Raw genomic sequence first — 22433 nt, forward strand, 5'->3', positions numbered from 1 at the left:
GAAGGTCGGTGAGTGGGTCTTGTGTTCCAGGCAGGAGGAGCAGGAGAGACCAGCCACACAGACCCTCGGCAACCAGGTCAGGAGAACATGGGGTGCAATCGGTGATCGTGTGGCCAGTGGTAATTGACACCAGGTTGGAAGGAGAACTGTCCGGGTCAGAGGTGGAAGAGGACCAGGGACAACCGGCACCAAGGGATTCCGGCACGGCAGCTGTTGGGCCCAGTCCTGGTTAGCCCAGTGAGTGTGTCTCTTCTTTATTTGTTCTTTGTTGCAAGATTTACTGGGTCAGGGTAGCGGGGGGCACCCTGTGACGGGTAGGTTGGTGGTGGCGGGTGGCAAAGGGACCCCCGATAAGCAGGCAGTGGATGCTGTTTCAGATACCAGGGCGGGGGTAGGCCTTAGGGACTTGTTGTCTGGTTTGCAGGTCTTGGTCCAGCGTTTTGAGCCAGAAGATGAAGCCAGAGCACCCCCAATGGTGGCGTGGGCTCTGCCGCAGGGGAGAGAGGTGAGTACAGTTGTTTCCCCCTTGCCCATCGGCAGAACAAATGGTTCAGGTGGGTTACAGGTGGCAACTGTTCCGGGGGAGGTTCATGGGGGGGATTACTGGCCCCATGATCCCGGCTAGTGCTTCAGCTTCGGACAAACAAGAGAAGGCGGGGGACAAAAAAAGGCAGATTCTGCTAGTTTGGCTTACTCTGTGAAGTACGAAGTCTATCTTTGTGGATGAAACTTATGACATCAGCTCGGGCTCCCAACCAGTTTTTACAGAGGGGGTCAGAGGTACCTCTGCCTTAGGACAACTGATTGAAAAATGATGGGGCTTCTGCTGGCGATACAATGAAGGGGTTTGTAAGTTTGGTTCAGCCTGTTGTTTCAAGCACATATGTTCCGGCTGCGGGGGATCCCACGCGCTATCAAAGTGCTTCAAAAGAGGTAAGGTCATGCCGGAGATTCTGGGGGTAAGAGGGATGACACCGGTGTGAGTAGAAAGGATGCATCCTTTCCTCAGTAGGTATCCCGACTGGCATGCCACGGATTTGTTGAAGGAAGGGTTTTCTTTCTGTTTTCAAATACCATGCTCCCTTCCCTCCGTCCCGCCCATAGCAAGGAACTTGCGTTCTGCCTTGCTATATCCTTCAATGGTTACTGAAAAACTGCTGAAGGAGGTTACATTGGGCCAGATGGGTGGCCCTTTTACTACGGTTCCGCTGCAGGACTTGGGGGTCTCTCTGTTGGGAGCAGTTCCCAAGAAGGAGCTGCACAAGTTTCGATTGAGTCATCACCTTTCCTTTCCAAAAGGGGGTTCGGTTAATGGTACTATCGTGTCTGAGGAGTGTGCTGTGACCTACACCTCCTTTGATGCAATGGTATCCTGTGTGCGCCATTATGGGTGTGGTGCGCACATGGAAAAGGCGGATATTGAATCTGATTCCGGCTGCTGCTGGTCCATCCAGACAGATTTCAATTGCTGGGCTGTACTTGGAATGGGGCCTGCCTATGGGCTGCTCGATCTCCTGTGCTTTGTTTGAAACCTTCAGCACTTTCTTGGAATGGGTGGTCTGGGATGTCTCCGGGCTCAACTCTGTCATTCATTACTTGAATGACTTCTTGTGCGTGGGTCCACCGGCGTTCAACATTTGCTCCATTCTGTTGGGAACGTTGCAGTATAAAGCTGATCATTTTGGGGTCCAGTTGGCTGCTGAAAAGATGGAGGGCCCCACATCATCCATAACTTTTCTGAGCATTGTTGTGGATTTGCAGACTATGGAGTGTCGATTGCCAGCGGATAAACTTAAGGCCCTTAGATCTGAGGTTCACAGAATCATTGGTAAGCGCAAGATTCAGCTACACCAGTTGTAGTCATTGTTAGGTAAATAAAATTTTGCTTACGGCATAATGCTGATGAGCAGGGTTTTTTCCTGCTGACTGTCACTCATTTTGTGCATTTAACCAGGGAACACAGAGAGGACTTGCTTGTGCGGCATGGCTTCCTTGAATCATTCAATGGCCACATTTTGTGGATGGCTGGGTCCATCAGCAATTTCGATTTGGAGCTGTTCGCAGATGTAGCGGGTTCTACGGGTTACTCAAATCTACTCAAAGTAAATGGAGTGTTGCGCCTTGGCCTCCTGAATGGGGGGGGGGGGGGGAAGCTGGGTTTTTGAAGAATCTGGAACTCCTTGAGCTTTTCACAATCATGGTTGTGATGGAACTTTGGGGCGACTCTTTCCGCAATCTGAAGGTCCGCTTCAACTATGATAACCTTGGTGTTGTCCTGTTTATTAAATGTCTCAACGGCTTCACAGCCGGTGGTTCAGTTGCTCCGTCATCTGGTTCTGTGCTGTACACCTTCCTGGGGTGGAAAACACCTTGGCTGATGCTTTATCTCAATTTCAGTGAGAGAGTTGGCAGCGGATGCAGAGCAATGCAGGGTTTCCTGTCCAGACTGGCTGTGGAGCATTGCTTTAGAATCACAGCAAGTGGGATTCAAGGCTCAGTGAGTATGTCTACATGGTCTGCCTATTCTAAGGTATGTCGTGAATGGTTAGCATTGTTGCACAGGCTGGGGACTGACCCCGAGGGTCAGGAGGTGAACCAGGCAGTCCTCTATTTCATTACTCTGAGCTGGGAGAGTGGGGTCTCAGCATCTGCTCTTAATTGTAAGTTGGCCGGTTTGGCCTTCTGGTTTAACCTACAAGGCTGCAGGGACTACACTAAGGAATTTGCGGTTAAGCAGGCAGTCAAGGGGTACAGGAGAGCCCATAAGCTCAGAGACGGGCGTCACCCAGTTTCCTTTTCCATGTTACAGGACCTGTTTACTCACTTAAGTTCACTCTTTAGTTCAGAGTATGAGCATTCTTTATTTTGGGTGGCATTTGCACTGGCCTTCTTTGGGGCATTGAGGGTAGGTGAGTTGGTCAGCCCTTCCAAACAGGCTCACAGGGGAGTGATGGTGCATAAGGTGGCTTGTTCACGGGATTCGTTTAGCTTATGGGTACGGCGATCCAAAACCGACCAGATGGGAAGGCCATGTGAATCGTTGTGCTTCACATTTTCTCATCTGTCCTGTAGGGGCAGTGGAATCCTTCCTTTCAGTACGTCAGGAATTGGGGGAATCCTTCCTGATAGATTTGGATGGGTCTGTGCTGTCCCATATTCAGTTCATAGCGGTATTCTGCAAGTGTCTAAATGCAGCGGGTTACGACCCTTCGAGCTACACCTCCCACTCCTTTCAATTCGGGACGGCCGCAGAGGCTGCTCGGGCTGGTTTGGATAATGAGGCGGTCAAATGCATTTGTCAGTGGAATTCTGACAGGTTTAAGCTCTACATTCGCCCTCATTTTGTGAGAGATTAGGGGCACCCAGGGGTTTCTGTTCATCTGTCTGAATAGAGAACGGGGGGGATTGTACTGTTACATGTTTTGTTTGTTTCCTTTTTTTCAGGTGGAGAGGTCGGCCTGGCGTGGATTCTGGGTCAATCATACGTGTTTTTGGGGGCCAGACAAGCAAATGTATGGCCTAATGGTAGGCAGCTGGGCATACCCAGACAGGAAGCTCAGGTGCGGTGGATTGGGGTGCCGGGTATGCTGTGGAGCAGGGTGGTCCCAGAGATACATCGCTTCTTTCCTCTTGATAGGGCCCCTGACATTTTGGTGCTGCATGTGGGGGGCAATGATCTGGGGACCAGGTCCATGCGTGATCTTTGACTTCCTGCGTCTACGCACGTCATTCCCTGGGATGCTGATTATGTGATCCAATATGGTGGGTAGGATGACTTGGGGTTGGGCTTGGTCAGTTAAAAATGTTGGCAAGGCCCGAATAAAAGTTAATAAAGAGGTGGGTAAATTTGTGACTCGCAATGGGGGTTGGGCGGTACGGCAGAGGGAGTTGGAAGTGGCGATGATGGGGTGCACCTTAATGCTGTAGACATTGATCTGTGGTCCCTGGGGTTGCAGGAAGGAATTCAGAGGGCATTGAGGGTGTGGAGGGGCACGCAAGGGTAAGGCTTTACCCCTTACGTGTTGCGGCAGTGGTGAATCTTTGGAGGAGGATAAAAATTCTGGAAGATAAAAATGGTCGGGACCCAACTGTGGTATGAGGTTCTCGGGTACATTCTGGTTAACGAGGGGTTGAACTAGGAATAGGTAAAATGTAGGTCACTGCTGATGAGGAGTATCATCTCCAAGTCAGTGTGTTGCGACTGGAGGCCTACGTTTGAAGAAAAGTTTATCGCAGTGACCAGGTTGTGTGTAGTTTCCCTCAAAGACCACCAAGATTTGTGTGATGTTATTTATTTGAGGTTATGTATTTTGTTAAATAAAAGGCTGCTATGGCCATTTTACTCCAAGATACCATTGTCACATCTTTTATTGGATAATTGGGGTGGTTGGAGGATATGATTTAGCAGGTTTAAGCAATGCTGGAGGTTATCTGTCCTGAAACTAATCCAATCATCGCGGCTGCCGTACAGCTACGATGCGTCGCCCAGCTGAGCCAAACTGCCACAGTATAACTGCAGCGACTAGTCCGGAACTGGTTAGTCCACACGAGGGTGTAAATAAAGTTGTAGGTGTGGATCTAAAACCTGCAGACTTTCGGGCACATCCACCAGGTGTGCTACGCTGTTCCTTCTTGGCCACACCCTCAAAATAAAGGGTGGAAGCCCCCGGTACAAACTGGCCCACTCTGGCAGGTACTATGTACCATTGCAGCAGTACCTTACAATTCGCTTTGATCAAAAATGTATTTATTATTGATTTAGCGGCTCCGTGAGACAATCTATACCACTTCAGCCTCTAAGACTTCCTCCAAGTCCTGTTCTTATCTTTCCATGCAAGGAAGTTTTCCCTCCATAGAGGACAGAATACCATAAACCTTAGATATGTAACCCAAGTGTTTTCCAATAGCTTTCCAAAAAATTCCATGGGTGTTGTTGTAGAGAGTTCAGACACTTTTTTCGAGGAGGTACAGTAAATGAGTATGAGTATAGCGGTAGTATTCTGTAGGTGGCAGGTTGTGATTCTCTTTAAAACTTTGCATTGACAAGACACCTCTTTGTACTAAAAAATTATTGATATGCAATAAACCCTTGTTGGTCCACCATGAGAAATCTTGGTGGATGAGACCCGGGTGAAATCAGGATTCACCAGCAAGGGTGCCAGGGGGGCATGTGTGGACCGAGAGTCAAGGACAATCTATCCCACAAACCTTTGCATGGGGCAAAGAATCTTGGGTCGCGCCTTGGTCTGTAACCACAGCAAATGGCTGACATTCCACATAGGCAAAATAGAAGACTACAGCTGTATCCAAATAGAATGACTTTGTCTTGTGCGAAATGTAATCAGTGGAGCCAACTTGGTGGCTTGAAAATATCTGAGCAGATTCCTCTTTTCGCCACAGATATAAAGCAATATTCTCACCTAATGCATTTTCCATAATACAACACAAAATCTAAATCTAGCAGGGACAGTGTGGCTTTGTCATAACGTCTATAGGAGATGTGCAGTGCCAGGAACTAGAGGGATTTAAGAAATGGTCAATTGACTTTAATTCTGAGCAAAGTAAAAGATTCTCTTGAAAATGACCCCCCCCCCCCCCCATCCTTTCCTACCAGCTAGTGATGCTGGATTTACCCTTTTAAAGAAACAAAAGGTGTGCACAGTGAAAGTAGAAGCAGCGAACTGACAGCTTATATCTGCATTTTGCATTGCAATACTGATTCTCTCATTCCCTCTCTAAGCACTACTGTACAAGAGACTTCAGAAGAATTATGTCATGCAAAATATATACTCACCGGCCATTTTATAGGTACACCTTGCTAGTACTGGGTTGGACCCCCTTTTGCTTTCAGAACTGCCTTAGTTCTTTGTGGCATAGATTCAACAGGGTTTTGGAAATATTCCTCAGAGATTTTGGTCCATATTGACATGATAGCAGCACGCAGTTGCTGCAGATTTGTCAGCGGCACATCCATGATGCAAATCTCCCATTCCACTACATCCCCAAAGGTGTTCTGTTGGATTGAGATCTGGTAACTGAGGAGGCCATTGGAGTAGTGACCTCATTGTCATGTTCAAGAAACCAGTTTAAGATCATTTGAGCTTTGTGACATGGTGCATCATCCTGCTAGAAGTAGCCATCAGAAGATGGGTACACTGTACTGTAGTCATAAAGGGTACAACAGTACTCAGGTAGGCCGTGGCATTTAATCAATGCTCAGTTGGTACTAAGGGGCCCAAAGTGTGCCAAGAAAATATCCACCACACCATTACATCACCTGCCTGAACCATTGATACAGGGTAGGATGGATCCATGCTTTCATGATGTTCACCAAATTCTGACCCGACCATCTGAATGTTGCAGCTGAAATCGAGACTCATCAGACCAGGCAACATTTTTCCAATCTTTAATTGTCCAATTTTGGTGAGCCTGTGTGAATTGTAGCCTCAGTTTCCTGTTCTTAGGTGACAGGAGTGGCACCTGGTGTGAAAAATATATATGTGTAGCGCTATGCCAAAGTAGAAAAATGAAAATATACGTATCACATAAACGTAGAAAGCACGCTCAAGCATTTGAGTGAAAAATAAATATAAGTAAAAAATAAATAATAGTCATTCACAAATTGTTCTCAAAAAAAGTGCAAGTGCTGGATTAGTCCCAAACTGTGAAATCCAATATTGAATTTGCAGGAAACAACTTTCAAGGTGTATTCTTCATACATGCAACACCACCACCACCGTGAAACTGGGGGAGACTTACGGAAGACTTGAACTTAGCTAGGCATATGCCCCCCAAGTCAAGTAGGCTTATATATTGAATTCAACCCAATAAGTGAAAGTAATCCATGGACTCAGCTTGCACCGCCACATCAATTAGGAAAAAATTAGTTGTTATCCAATGAGAGATGGGGTAATGGTATCATGCATAGAACCATAAAGATAGAAACCCAACATAGCGCAATATTGTCACAAAAAATACTTTAATGAATAGGCATATAAAAAACTTACATTTTGAAGGTATCAAAATGGAATGTACATGAATGAAAGGCAAGCGATGTCTGCAAAGGAGTCCACCCACCGCGTTTCGACTATGGAGATGACGACATGCTTCACGGTTCAATGTGTTGTGCATTCAGAGATGGTATTCTGCATACCTTGGTTGTAACGAATGGTTATTTGAGTTACTGTTACCCTTCTATTATCTCAAACCAATCTGCCCATTCTCCTCTGACCTCTGATGTCAAGAAGGCATTTTGTTCCACATAACAGCCACTCACTGGATATTTTCTCCTTTTCAGACCATTCTCTGTAAACCCTAGAAATGCTCAGACCAGCCTGTCTGGCAGCACAACCATGCCATGTTCAAAGTCACTTTCTTCCCAATTCTGATGCTCAGTTTGAATTTCAGCAAGTCGCCTTTACCAGGTCTAGATGCTTAAATGCATTCAGTTGCTGCCATATGATTGGCTGATTAGCAATTGGGGTTACCAATCAATTGAACAGGTATACCTAATAAAGTGGCCGGTGAGTGTAAGTACTTACAATGCTTGCATTTCAAAAACATAAATTAAATTATGTATCAGTAATTTAAATACTGCATTAGTTTGTGTCTTCTATATTTGCCTATAGTTCAGCTTTAAAAATCATTGTTTGCCACATGAAATAGGAAATAAAGATTTAACAGCAGTCCTCATTTCTTAGTGGATCATGGGAATACACCCTGTATCTTCATAATTATAGGATAACTGAAGTTCCTCTGGTATTACATAATCACAGCACAGCTCATTGTTTGAACCATATTAAATAATTCCTCTCCTGAGGTCTGTCTCTTCATGCATCTGACCTTTCTGTTTAATATAAAAACAGGGATGTAGAAATTAGCACCCATGTGGGGGTCTGTGCCCTGATATTTAAAGCATGAAAACAGCAAGAGGGAGAGGTAAAGGTTTTAATTGGAGATGTTGATGTTTAACTCAACATATTCATTTCATGAGAAAAATAATATAGAAAAATGTGAGGATTGCGCATATGTATTTAACCACTTCAATACAGGGCATTTTCACCCTCTTCCTACTCAGGACAATTTTCAGCTTTCAGCGCTGTAACATTTTGAATGACAATTACACGGTCATGCAGCACTGTATCCAAATTAAATATAATTTTTTTCCCCACAAATAGAGCTTTTTTTTGGTGGTATTTGATCACCTCTGCAGTTTTTTATATAAACAAAAGAAGAGCAACAAGCTTGAAAAAAGCACAATATTTTTTACTTTTTGCTATAATAAATATCACAAATTGTTTAAAAAAAAAAAAACACACATTTTTTTCTCAGTTTAGGCCGATATGTATTTCTTCTACATATTTTTGGTAAAAAAAAACAGAATAAGCGTATATTGACTGGTTTGCACAAAAGTTATATTGTCTACAAAATAGGGGAAGGATTTATGGCATTTTTTTTTTTTTTTTACTAGTAATGGTGGTGATCTGCCATTTTTATCGGGACTGCAACATTGCAACAGACACATTGGACACTTTTGACATTTTGGGACCAGTGTCATTTATACAGCGATCAGTGCTAAAAAAAAATTGCACTGATTATTGTATAAATGACACTGTCAGGGAAGGATTTAACACTAGGGGGCAATCAAGGGCTTAACTGTGTTACCTAGGGAGTGATTCTAACTGTGGAGGCATAGGACTGACTTGGGGATGAGACCAATCGGTGTTCCTATATACTAGGAACACACGACCTGTCTCACCTCTCCCCTGTCAGGACGTGGATCTGTGTGTTTACACGCACAGATCCACGTTACTGCTCTGTGACGAGCAATTACGAATGCCCGGCGGACATCGCAGCCCGAGCAGCACGCCCCCTATACCACCTGGAAGCCAAGGACGTCATAAGACACCCGTCCAGGATGGGAGATCCCACCTGTGGACGTCATATGATTATATGTGGGTAATGAAGTGGTTAAGTATGATTTGAAAGAACAACTCCGTGAATAAAGGGACGCTGTCCGATAAAACTTGCAAATGTGAAAATGAGAAAGAAGGTGAAGACAATTGTAGGGATACCCTAACAAGTGGAAAAGAAGATCCAATGCTATATGTCAGCGACAACACAGCCATTTCATCATGTTTAGAAATGCCCTTCTCTAGTTTTCACACCGTTAGTTTGAAAGCAATTATGGTATCTTCATTTTTCAGCTTCATAATGAGCTACAACATAGCAGCCAAAAGTTGGCTTGTAGGACTAATAAACAACAGGGATGGCAAATTAGTAGATCTGACCATTATGGAAATCTTCATTATCAATTACCTAAGAGTACTCCAAGCTTCAATCTCTGGAAATATTATGTGGCTTAATTTGTAGATGCAGTATTTTAAAGAGAGCCAGTCAACAAGGAGTATTTATAGCAATATGTGTCTTCAATAATGAACTGTTATAACAGTTTATTAATGAAGACTCATGCTCCTTTACACTGAAAAGGAGCATCATCGGTGGTGGGGAGGTACAAGGTCAGAGGAAGAAGGAGCCTGAGGGCCCTCCATCCTAGTGAGAAAAAGAAAACACACACACACAAAAGTGAAAGAGTGACAAACAGTGGGGAAAAATAAATAAAATAAATAAGTGGCTGCGCACTGGCCAGGTCCACTTCGACTGGTAAGAGGCTCCTTTAATTGGTGACACATGGTGGTGGATACACATCTTTTCCGGCAGGTAGGAGAAGTGCAGGGGGCACTGATAGTGACACAACAGTCGCTTCATCTAGATTTTCACTGTCACAAACTTTTATGCATGATCTGTTTATATGGACCTTTTTCACTGAAATAATAATAAGCCTTTACTACTAGTATATTCGATTTATTGCAAATTTGTATATGCTATTGTAATAGTTACCTACATTTACATACTTATGTCAAGTTGAGACTCACTTTATGATGGAATTTAGCACTGCTCTTTATGGTATAAGAATCATAGGATTGTTATAAAGCAAACTATCAGACATAAAAAAAAAAATTGAAGGGATTTACTAATTGTCTATTTTCCTGTATTTAGTAAGCAGAGTGTGTCATTTATCAGTCGTAAACTCAGAAAAAAGGAAAGGTCAGCCCCTATTGGGGCCTTACAGTCTGACACTTTCTCTTCTGACAGGTAGAAAATACAAATAAATAGCAGCATGTCTAACTGTCCCTGAGAAATGAGTATGCCCTAACATAATAACTGAAGAGTAAAAATTCTGATTCTTAGAAATTGGTATTGCTGTATGATTTTCTTTAACCACTTCAGCCCTGGAAGGATTTACCCCCTTCCTGACCAGGCCATTTTATGCAATACGGCACTGCATCGCTTTAACTGACAATTGTGCAGTTGTACGACGTTGTACCCAAACAAAGCGTATGTCCTTTTTTCCCCACAAATAGAGCTTTCTTTTGGTGGTATTTAATCACCTCTGCAGTTTTTATTTTTTGGTCTATAAAGAAAAAAAGAGCGACAATTTTGAAATAAAAAATAATATGTTGTACTTTTTGCCTTAATAAAGATCCAAAAATGTAAAAAAAAAAAAAGTTTTCCTCAGTTTAGGCCAATATGTATTTTTGGACATATTTTTGGTAAATAAAATTGGAATAAGTGTATATTGATTGGTTTGCACAAAAGTTATAGCATCTACAAAATAGTGGATAGATTTATGTAATTTTTATTGTTTATTTTTTTTAGTAATGGCAGCGATCTGCGATTTTTTTTCAGGACTGCGGCATTGCAGCCAGATTGGACACTATTTTGGGACCATTGATATTTATACAGCAATCAGAGCTAAAAATAGTCATTGATTACTGTATAAATGTCACTGGCAGGGAAGGGGTTAACACTAGAGGGCGATCAAGGGGTTAACTGTGTTCCCTCAGTGTGTTATAACTGTAGGGGGGATAGGACTGACTAGGGGAGGAGACTTAGTATGAACACACGATCGGTCTCCTCTCCCCTGAGGGAACCGGGCTTTGTGTGTTTACACAAACAGATCCCGGTTCTCACTCTGTCACGAGCAATCGCAGGTGCCCAGTGGTCATCAAGTCAGCTGCAGGTATACGCAGCGGGAGCGTGCGCGCCTGTTGTGATGTCTTAAAGGAGCGCCGTACAACTACGGCGATTTCCACAGCCAACATGCCGCAGTATAACTGGTCAGCAATTGGTTAAAGTGGATGTAAACCCAATTCATTAAATTTGAGCTGGACACATATATCTGCAGTGTTTTCTTATCTCTCGTCAAAACACTATGACCCGTAGCTTTGTCCTGCTCTGTTCCTCTGTTCCTCTGTTAAGCCTGATACTTTTTGACAAGTTCCCTGAGACGGGATCCTGAAGTGTATGTCGGAGGAGGGTGCTATAAATAGATTAGCAGACTGCTGAACTATTCACAGGCACACTCTGCATGTGTGGAGAGGGAGTGTGTGCCTCTTCTCCAATCAGCTATCTCACAGTGTCTAGCAATAATCCACTCCTACAGATGAATGAGGAAGTAAAAAATCTAAGAAGATGTGCACTTTCAAAACCGTATATAAAGGTGAAGAAAGTAATATATATATATATATATATATATATATATATATATATATATATATATATATATATATATATATGGTTTACATCCACTTTAATTGTGAATTTAGCTATTTGGTGCCCTTTACAGTTCTATATTAAATCGACAAGAGAAGACTCTAAACTGAAAAAGAAGTTAGTAAGTAGTAATAAGACTTACTACTTTTCAGTGTCTGCCTATTCCAGTAATAATAGACTTGCATAAGTTTGAGAATACACAAGAGAAAGTATAGGCATTTATTTACTACCTATACTAAAGAAAGCTGATCATCTGTCTTGTATCCACAGCTCAAGGACATAGCGAGCCCTTAAGTCTCATAGGGCTCTGCTGCCCTGCAACTTAACACACATAAACGTCCTGATCATTTGGAACCCAGTGTGGAAGATTATTCTGCTAAGATTCCCAAGTTTCAGAATGGCCTAGAGGCAAGAGAACCTTCAGAGAGTGATAAATCACACACAGGCAGATGTCTGCACAATGCACAGCTGGGAAATGAAAACAGACTGTCCTCTAGTAAATGTGACACAGCTGAGAGCGGTAAATTATCCAAGCGCAGAGCATCACATATAGACCACACAAAACTAGACAGCAACTATAATAAGTCTCTTTCACGAGTATTATCTATTAAGTAATAAAGGCCCCGTATCTGACTATATAACCTTCTTGGAAGTAAATCTAGTGGATTTTGCCTTTTTAAAGGAATGTGTTTCTGTGACAGAATGGACCAACATTTTATTGGTAGCCACCTTCCGAGGGACATAATACAGTTGATCTGCATGGTGTCCCCCAAAACTGAACTGGTAGTGGAGTGATTTGATGATGTTGTAAATAATCATAAAATCTCTCTGTAACAGACTTTGGTTTTTCACCCAAAAAACACGTATCTCTTACGGAGGTATAGCACTATGGAAGTTTCCTGCTCTGCATTGGGAATGAATTAATCTGTCTTGGACTGGCTGCAGCATAAGTTCAATAATAGACTTGGTGTTCCATTCAGGAAATTTGCTTTTTAGCATAAAAACGTGGTACCTTCATTTTCCAGTCCCTTTCCTGAATTCTCATACACACTACTAGCTTTTCTGGTTTGAACAAAAAAAAACTGACAGCCCAGGTCGAAGCCATTGTACTAACTATGCGGTTTTAGTACAGAAACCTCCCCTGCTGAGCTATTGTGTTCTGACAGGGGGGCGGCCTCTCCGACAGGACACTCCGATTAGCACTGTCAGCCATTAGCCTTCGAATGTTCCGACATTCGGCCCATGTGTGCTAGGCTTTAATTCTGCAATTGGGTGATGAGTAAATCTCGATTGTCACCATGTGTACCACTCACATTTACTACAAATAAATCACAATGCAGTGATGTCACCTTGGGCAGGTAGTCAACAGTCGCTAACATCTAAATCCAACCAGTCCTGCCCACTAAACTATGCCTATCCCAGCTGATTACTGAAAGGAATCATGGGATAAGTACAACAGGCAGCAGCAAGATAATGACATCCTAATGCTGGCTATCATAAGCTTCAGAAAAAGGGGACAGGAGACAGCAAGGCTGATAACATAGTTGTAACATCTAAAATGAAGTAGGAAACAATTTAAAGGTAAACCTAGCAAATAATTACCTTTTTATGAAGGCACGTTGCCTTGTGGTACTTTAACAAAGAAAAAAACTTCAACAAGTTTTTTTTTAATGACTGTAAAGTGTCAGTACGGTCACCTGTACCCCCTCCTGTTATTGACCTTTTCCTTTAGCCAGCATTTTCCCCCATGTGCATCAGAGCATACAGTTTGTTTCCTGTTTTCTTCTTCTTTTTTTTTAATTCTGTTTTATTTCTGATTATTATTTATTTCTTTTTTTTTTAAGTGGTAATATATTTTTTCAATATTTTGCATTGATGTAGTGGTTGAGCTGCACATAGCAGAGGTCAGACATGGTTGCAATTTCACTGCTTTGCCAGCATAATTGTACTCCTCCCAGGCACTCAGCAACCACTTGTATTTTTTCATATACTGTATTTATTTCAATATAGTCAGGGCATTGGAGGCATGTGTATTGGGAAAAACCCACAGCCATAGGTGAGCCCTCCACCAAGCTGTAAAATGTACCCCTCTGTTTGCTGATGCCCCCCCCCCCCCCCTCCATACTGTGGAATGGTGGGCAGCAGCACATCCAAAGGTAGAGGGGGGGGGGAGTAGAATCCTACAGCCATAGGTTGCCTGCACTTCTCCAAATAAAAACAAAACAAAAAAAAATACACGTAAGCCTAAAAGAAGAGGTAGAAGTGCTGCCATGCCACATAGAGGTAGTAATTGTTGACCCATGCTAATGTGATCTATTTCTCCCTCTGCTTCTCCTGCCCTACCTCTTTCTCCTCCGCCTTCTCTTACTTATATTATTATGACAGAGAGGATCTGGGGAGCTGGGGTTATATGGGGAGAATAGTGCCTTACAAAGTAAAGAACTGCTGAAAACAGCCTCTATCCTCCAGTTCTTGGCCTGGGCAGTCCTACATTAATATATTTCTACCTACTAATAATTTTTAAATACTTTCATTTTTGTTAAAAAATATTTTCAGATTTGCAGTTTTTTCTTCTCATAAGACTGTATCTGCCCTGGTTAGGCAATCATGAGCAGGGACTACAATGAAAAATTACTGGCAGCTGGGACAAAGTGGGAGACTCAACTGGATTTTGTGAGGCTGCCTAAGGTGTCTGCTCTTCGCCTGAGTGAAGCTTTGACATTCAAAGCAGCATTCCTGTGGCAGGTTTTTGCTGGAGTGCAAAAAAAGGACCTACCTAGTTTATGCCTAGGTAATTTTCAAGAATACTTTTTATGTTTTCAAGGCTTTCTAAAGAAGACTGTCAGCATGACTGCTGTGATCTCACCATGTATAGGGAGGGGGTGGCTCTCCTAAAACCCTGTTATTGGTCCTTCTAAGGCAACTGACTTCAAAGGCCAGACATCATGGTTACCTAGAATTCTGCCTGGTAAATTTCCAGGCAGAATTCTAGGTTTGCCTAGAGTTTGCCATGAACCCATGCTGGCAGCAAGCCCAAACCTCATCCATGCTCTTTATAAGGCAGCACGTAATAGAGGAAGTTTGGGACTTTAAAATGAAGCACTTGGATAATGGAGGTAGGTTTTAACCATATTAAAAAAAATTATAATTTTTTATTGATTGTTCAGTAACAGATCATAAAAAATAATAAAGATCAAATTCATAAAGTATATAGGCGTAAGTACAGTAGAAGCATGATATATAGTATTCACATATAGCAGCACATAGTAGTAATAAATAAAATAATTGGGTAGTATGGCATGGTAGTGCCTATGACAGCAAAACCGACATCAGCAAGTACATCCACATAATAGATATGCATGCACTAGATGTAAAACAAAAATAAATTTAGTATATAGTTAAAAAAGTAAATTCATAATAAAATAAATATAGTTCCGTATAAAGTATAGCTGGGACATCATTTCAAAAGCTCGACGCGTTTCGTGGGTGTCTCCCCACTCATCAGGAGCTGATGCAACCAAAAAATTGATATGGAATAGAATAAAAAATAATATAATATACTAACCATATAAATAAAAATAAATTAATGGGGATTTAATGCGTGTAAATGGTTAGCCAGGGCAGACTCACCAATCCGGATGGAAAGTGCAGTGTGCGGCAGTGGGCGTAGGGTGGGCCAATAGGCATTTAAATTTTTTTCTTCTATGCGTGAGAGACCCTTATGTTAATTTGGCCTAGATGCCAGTATTAGGTTAAGAAACAGAACATAGAAATTATAGAAACTTGTTATTAAATTTATATGTGGTGGTAGTCTGCACTATTTGTCTCTATTACCTTGTATATTAGCTTCATATATTAAACATGGAAGATAAAATCAAAAGGAAATATGTACTGAGGCTGTCAATGATAAAAAAAAAAAATCTTAAAAATCGAATTCTGTTGCTGTCATGCTGATCCTGGCTTTCAGAATCACTGCCTTTGAGCAACTATGCCGATTAGGTGTTCTGGCTTACAGGTGGAGCCACACGTGGCCCTCCAAGTTCCACAGAAGTTGATCGATAGATGGACTTCTAACGGTCATGCTGTAAAACTTTCATTGAACAGTTGCTATACTATACTATAATACTATATATTACTATAATAAAGTCTATACCAAGCCTTAATTTTGACTTTTCAGATCTCCTTGCCTGTTGTGGGTTAGTGCCTAGTAGGGATGAGCCGAACACCCCCCTGTTCCGTTCGCACCAGAACCTGCGAACAGACCTAAACTTCGTGTGAACTTTAGAACCCTATTAAAGTCTATGAGACTCGAACGTTCACAATCTAAAGTGCTCATTTTAAAGGGTAATATGCAGGTTACTGTCCTAAAAAGTGTTTGGGGACCCGGGTCCTGCCCCAGGGGACATGGATCAATGCAAAAAAAAGTTTTAAAAACGGCCGTTTTTTCAGGAGCAGTGATTTTAATAATGATTAAAGTGAAACAATAAAAGTGTAATATTCCTTTAAATTTCGTAGCTGGGGGGTATCTATAGTATGCCTGTGAAGGGGCGCATGTTTCTGGTGCTTAGAACTGTCCCTGCACAAAGTGTCATTTGTGCAGGAAAAAAAGTATTTTAAAATCACTTGCGGCTATTGTCGGGTCCCGTAATACAGAGAACACTCAATGAGTGTTCTCTGCATTAGCCGACAATTCATTCATTCATTGATAAAAAAATTTAAAAAAAGCGTGGGGGTTCCCCTAAATTCAATTACCAGGCCCTTCAGGTCTGACATGGATATTAAGGGGAACCCCGTGTCAAATTAAAAAAAAAAATTGACGTGGGGGTCCTCCTAAATATCCATAACCAGACCCTTCAGGTCTGATATGGATATTAAGGGGAACCCCGCATCAAAGCAGGTTTCCGTTACATCAGAGGGGGCGGGGTCACCCACACGTCACTGGGGAACCCCTGGCTTCCCTCTCCAGCGTCAGAGGGGCGGGGTCAGGTGACGGGTGGCCCCGCCCTCCTAATATAAGAAACGTCAGCGCTGGGATCTCTGCAGTGTCTCTGGAGTGGAGACAGAAGAAGGATGTATGGACAGCGCTGGGCTGAGAGATCCCCCGTCGCTGGATATGATCATCCATCGCTGGACCCCGGAGACCCGTCGCTGGATAGCAAGAGTGGATTAGCACCGCTGGAATCTTTTTTTTATTTTTTTTTATTTTTAATAAAGGAATTTTTCAAAAGTGTGTTTGTCTTATTTAACCATTTTGACACTTTCTTTGTGAAATGGTAGGGGTACTTTTGTACCCCCTTACCATTTCAAACAGGGGGGGGGGCGGGATCTGGGGGTCCCCTTGTTAAAGGGGGCTTCCAGATTCTGATAAGCCCCCCGCCCGCAGACCCTCACAACCAACGGCCAGGGTTGTGAGGATGAGGCCCTTGTCTTCATCAACATGGGGACAAGGTGCTTTGAGGGGTCACAGACCCCCAAAGCATCCTCCCAATGTTGAGGGTATGTGGCCTGGTACGGTTCAGGAGGGAGGGGGGGCCGCTCTCTCGTCCCCCCCTCTTTTCCTGCGGCCTGCCAGGTTGCGTGCTCGGATAAAGGGTCTGATATGGATTTTTAGGGGGACCCCCACGTCAATTTTTTTTTAAATTTGATGCGGGGTTCCCCTTAATATCCATATCAGACCTGAAGGGTCTGGTTATGGATATTTAGGGGGACCCCCACGTCAATTTTTTTTTTAAATTTGACACGGGGTTCCCCTTAATATCCATGTCAGACCTGAAGGGCCTGGTAATTGAATTTAGGGGAACCCCCACGCTTTTTTTTTTTTATTTTTTTTTTTATCAATGAATGAATGAATTGTCGGCTAATGCAGAGAACACTCATTGAGTGTTCTCTGTATTACGGGACCCGACAATAGCCGCAAGTGATTTTAAAGGACTTTTTTTCCTGCACAAAGTGGACAGTTCTAAGCACCAGAAACATGCACCCCTTCACAGGCATACTATAGATACCCCCCAGCTACGAAATTTAAAGGAATATTACACTTTTATTGTTTCACTTTAATCATTATTAAAATCACTGCTCCTGAAAAAACGGCCGTTTTTAAAACTTTTTTTTGCATTGATCCATGTCCCCTGGGGCAGGACCCGGGTCCCCAAACACTTTTTAGGACAGTAACCTGCATATTACCCTTTAAAATTAGCACTTTCGATTTCTCCCATAGACTTGTATAGGGTGTTCCGGCTTTTCGAATTTGCTGCGAACAGCCCAAATTGTTCACTGTTCGCTGAACAGGCGAACAGGCAATGTTCGAGTAGAACATGAGTTCGACTCGAACTCGAAGCTCATCCCTAGTGCCTAGTTAGAGACAGCCAAACAACCAACATTTTGAGAAGGATGTCACCAATAATGTTGTTATGGACTAGGGATGCACCAATACCATTTTTTTAACACCAAGTATGAGTACTGATACTTTTTTCAAGTACTCTTCAAAACCAATTACTGATATATATTGCCTAGAAAGAGTAGGTAGTGGGTGGTTGTTAGGGAGTGGGGTGAGGGCAGGGGGGGAGTAGAGGGGTAAGTGAGGGTAGGGTAGTTGAGGGTGGGATTGTGGGGTGGGAGAGTTGGGATGGAAAAGGCTGGGATCGCTGGGGGAAAAGGATGGGGATGGGAGGGTCATTGGGAGGCATGGGGTAGCTAGTGGAGGGAAGGAGGAGGCAGAAGTGACAGCAGTGACTGCAGACATGGTACAGGAGACAGTCAGAGACTGCACACATGGTACAGGAGATGGTCAGGGACTGCAGAGATGATACAGGAGATATTCAGACACTGCATACATTGTACAGGAGACAGTCAGAGACTGCAGACATGGTACAGGAGATGGTCAGAGACTGCAGACATGATACAGGAGACTGTCAGTGACTGCAGACATGGTACAGGAGACAGTCAGAGACTGCAGACAAGTACTGTGGATGGTGTGGTGAAGTTGCAGTCAGTGTACACAGCTCTGGGGAAGCCTGTCCTCCCTCCCTCTAGAATACACATGTATGATTTCTGCCCCCTCCCCAGTGTGCAGCCATCTCTGGAGCTCTGCTCACTCACATTAATAGTGTCCCAGTGCAGATTGCAATCAGGTCGTCTCAGACTCCCAGCCATTCAGCTCAGCAGCAGTGTCCAGATAGAAAGTCTCTTCAGACTCCAGGCCCTTCCATTGTCAGTGGGAAGTTCAACACTAGGTGGAGACAGGGCATCTCAGGAGAAGGAAGTTCCATCTTCCTCCTCAGAATGCTGGGCCACCATGCACCGGATTGGTTGCTAGGTGGACCCAGCAACCAATCATTTGACAGGTGGGACTTAGACGAGCTGGGAGTTCTGCCACTGGTGCAGGCTCTTACCCCAAGTAAAAGATGGCGGGGTATCATCTGAGTGCGGTACACACCCCCCTAGCGATGCCACTGGGAGGAGAAAGTGGGGGTGAGGAGACAGCCAGCCGGAGGAAGCGTTCCACTCCCAAGCTGACATAACTTACGGTATCCGCTTTCGTTATCGGAGCATTATCGCGAGTACCGATACTCACGAAAATGCCTAGAATCAGCACTAATACCGGGTTTAGTGCAACCCTATTATGGACAATGCCTTGGATGCATTGGCCATAGTTTGACTAAAGTAGCTTTACAGTGTTTATCCTCAATTCAGGGAATGACAATAGATGGACCTCTGTGTGCTGATGAATGTGTGCTTTTTAATTGTAGAAAAAGTATTGAAATGTAGCCTCATCACAGAGGCCTTCTTAATTTTAAGGCAACTGTCACACTGGGGCGCTTTTAAGGTGTTTTTTTACGCTAAAAATAGCGCCTCTCAAGCCTCACTAGTGTGAAAGCCAGAGTGCTTTCACACTGCGTCGGTGCGCTTGCAGGACGAGAAAAAAAAGTAATGTGAGCAGCATCTTTGGGTCATTGCGGGAGCGGTGAATTCACACCACTCCTAAAATGCCCCCACCATTGAAATCAAAGGCCAACGCTGCCAAAGCACCTGCAAAGCAATTCGGCAGTGGTGCTTTAGCGGGGGGGCTTTTAACCCTTTGTTCGCCCGGGGTTAAAATCGCTTCGCTAGCTTCCGAAAAGTACAAAAATGACAGTTAAAGCGCCACTCGAACTAGCAGCGCTTTACCACCAATGCCCCCCCACCCCAGCGTGAAAGTGCCCTAAGAGTCCTTGCATTCCAATGGGCAGAAACAGTGGAGAAGCAGTGTATACACCACTCGCAAACTGCCCCAAGGATGCTGCTTGCAGGACTTCTTCTAACATCCTACAAGCGCACCGCCCCAGTGTGAAAGCACTCGGACTTTCATACTGGGACTGCAGATGAGACATTTTTCAGGCGCTTTACATGTGCTATTTTTAGCATGAAAGCACCTGAAAAATGCCCCAGTGTAATACAATGCTAAGTAAGTGTGCGAAAAATAACAAACTAGATGTATTTAAATAACATGCTTTGGCTGCTTCATATACTGTACATTTTGATGTACATGTATGCCTGTTTAAAATGTGACACTTGATAGGATTTTGATACACTTATCACGCTACTAACTGCTGTATGACACTGCCTACTAAAATCTTACATACAACATTACCAATATTACTATTGTCTACCATTTTATTAGGCTGGGTTCACACTTATGCAAATTGAATGAGGGTTTCTCCGCATCGAATTCGCATGACAGGAGAGTATGACTGGCTCTCAATAGAGCCGGTACACTTATTTCCGGAGTGGCCGGGAAGTGCACAGCAGAAGGGTCCTGTGCATCTTTGGCTCCGTTTCAGGTCTGAATTCAGGCAAAAATTCAGACCTAATTCGGACCTGAAGCGGTGAACGGGGACACACCAGACCCCCTGCTGCAAGCCAATCCATAAATAGTGAGAACCCAGCCTTAAGGTCTGATGCAGTCCTAGCAAATATTTGAAGTATTCATACGTGAACCACAGGAGCTTCTGCAAATTCTAGAAATGCTGACCCAACTAACAGTGGACAATTCCCCACCTACCTAAATGTCATATTTTGTTTCAGAAGTATGGGATTTTTGATGACTCTTACCTGTTGAAGTTTGCTGGAGGAAATGGATTTTACCACTGCAATGGTCTCTTTGGGTAACATCCAGCTGTCTACATGTTGAAACCTCCAATTGAGATGACGTGATAGCTTCTCATCTGGGGTCAACATGGAGGTTCTCATGTCATCCATCTAAAGTCATCCAAGAAATGAAAATGATCAAACGGATGAATCCAAGAAATGAGTGCAATTATTAGCAGCATAAAGTATAACTATGGCCATAGTAAAAAATGACACATATGATACAGTCTGGAAGCTTTAACATAGCAGTCTTTGTTTTCTTAATCCCCCATGTAAGATAGTGTTATTACTTTGTGAGGTGAGTCTATGTTTTTTTTACTTCCTTTACCAGCTCAAGCTATCCAGAAAAGGTGGCAGTTAGAAGGTTAAAGCAGTTGTTAACCCTCAAAAAAAAAAGGATCCTGTTCCCTTAACCACTTAAGGACCAAGTCTTTTTCTGAGATTTGTTGTTTACAAGTTAAAAACAGTTTTCTTGTTCATACATCACGGGACACAGAGCCTTGGTAATTACTTTTTTTTTTTTTTATGTTTTTTTTATTGTACAAAAAACTAATATACAGAGCAGTACATCATGAATATAAACACCCCCAGCAATAGGGGCAATCGACATGCATTAGTAGCAATAAACCTGTATATGTCCATATTCACAAATTTGAGCCTTCAATATCTACCTCTCATCATAAACTAAAACATATGTGCATTTTGTTTTTTTTCATTTTAACAAACATAAAAGTAAACCGAACCCCTGCATAACCACAGGAAGAAAGAACCCCTCTTCCCACCCACCCAAGAAAGTGTCTGCTTTCCAATGTTATGTTCAGCAAATACTGAGAAAAAACTGTCCCTGTCCACTTCAAGAAGTATACCCACTGTCATGTCACCGTCTCAACTCCAAGGCTTAAAGGGTACTCCTAGATATCACACTATTCTATCACGCCTCTTCTGCCAATGTATATTCAGAGTCAACCCATCGAAACCATACCTTCCTAAACTTCTTAGGAGCCCCTCTAGCCTCATATGTCATTTTATACATCAGCACATCCGCATTTATTACCTCCTTCCATATCCCCAGTGTCAGTCGCTCCTCATGTATCCACCATCTGGCAATGAGTTTCCTCCCCCCCCAAAAAACAGGATCCGGAGGAAAAGTTTTGTGTACACATTAATCTCCTCTTCCTCAAAGATCCCAAGAAGACATCTCAAAGGAGAGCAAATATTTGGCATATGGAAGTGATCTGAAATAAATTGAGTCATCTGTGACCATAGCGGTCTCACTTTTTTGCAGTCCCAAACCATATGTAGAAAAGTGCCTTCAGCCCCCCTGCATTTGTGGCAAATTGGCGTCTCCCTCCTCTGCATTTGATAAAGTCTAGTTGGTGTATAATACTGTTGGTGAAGGTAACGAAACTGAATCATTTTGTCCATGGAGGAGACAACAAACACCAGATATGTGTCCATTACCTCCTGCCACATCTCCTCAGACAACTACTGGACAACCGCCACCCATCTCATCCTGGGCCTAGTAGCTGAAGTGATTACCCCCGGGCCCACCGCTGCCTTGGATAATTACTTAGTGGGTTAGACAGTCACCATCAGGTGATTGGACACTGGCAACCCTAATTACAAGGCGAGTTCCTCCCCTATATTACCCCTCAAATATGGAGAGTATCTCAGTTTTTTCACCAGTGTCT

General features: G+C 43.2%; 1 protein-coding gene across 6 annotated transcripts in view; it reads right to left on the minus strand.

Annotated features, from left to right (window-relative positions):
• LOC143924194 (uncharacterized) overlaps positions 1-22433 on the minus strand; it is a 491712-nt gene that overhangs the window by 74929 nt on the left and 394350 nt on the right. For all 6 annotated transcript variants that reach the window (XM_077448346.1, XM_077448344.1, XM_077448348.1 and 3 more), the window contains one exon: positions 20707-20853. In XM_077448346.1, coding sequence (XP_077304472.1) covers positions 20707-20853 — 147 coding nt within the window. The remainder of the gene's footprint in view (positions 1-20706; positions 20854-22433) is intronic.

The sequence above is a fragment of the Lithobates pipiens genome, unplaced genomic scaffold, assembly GCF_037356315.1.
Source record: "Lithobates pipiens isolate NorthernLeopardFrog02 unplaced genomic scaffold, aLitPip1_a1.2 Scaffold_22, whole genome shotgun sequence".
NCBI lineage: Eukaryota > Metazoa > Chordata > Amphibia > Anura > Ranidae > Lithobates > Lithobates pipiens.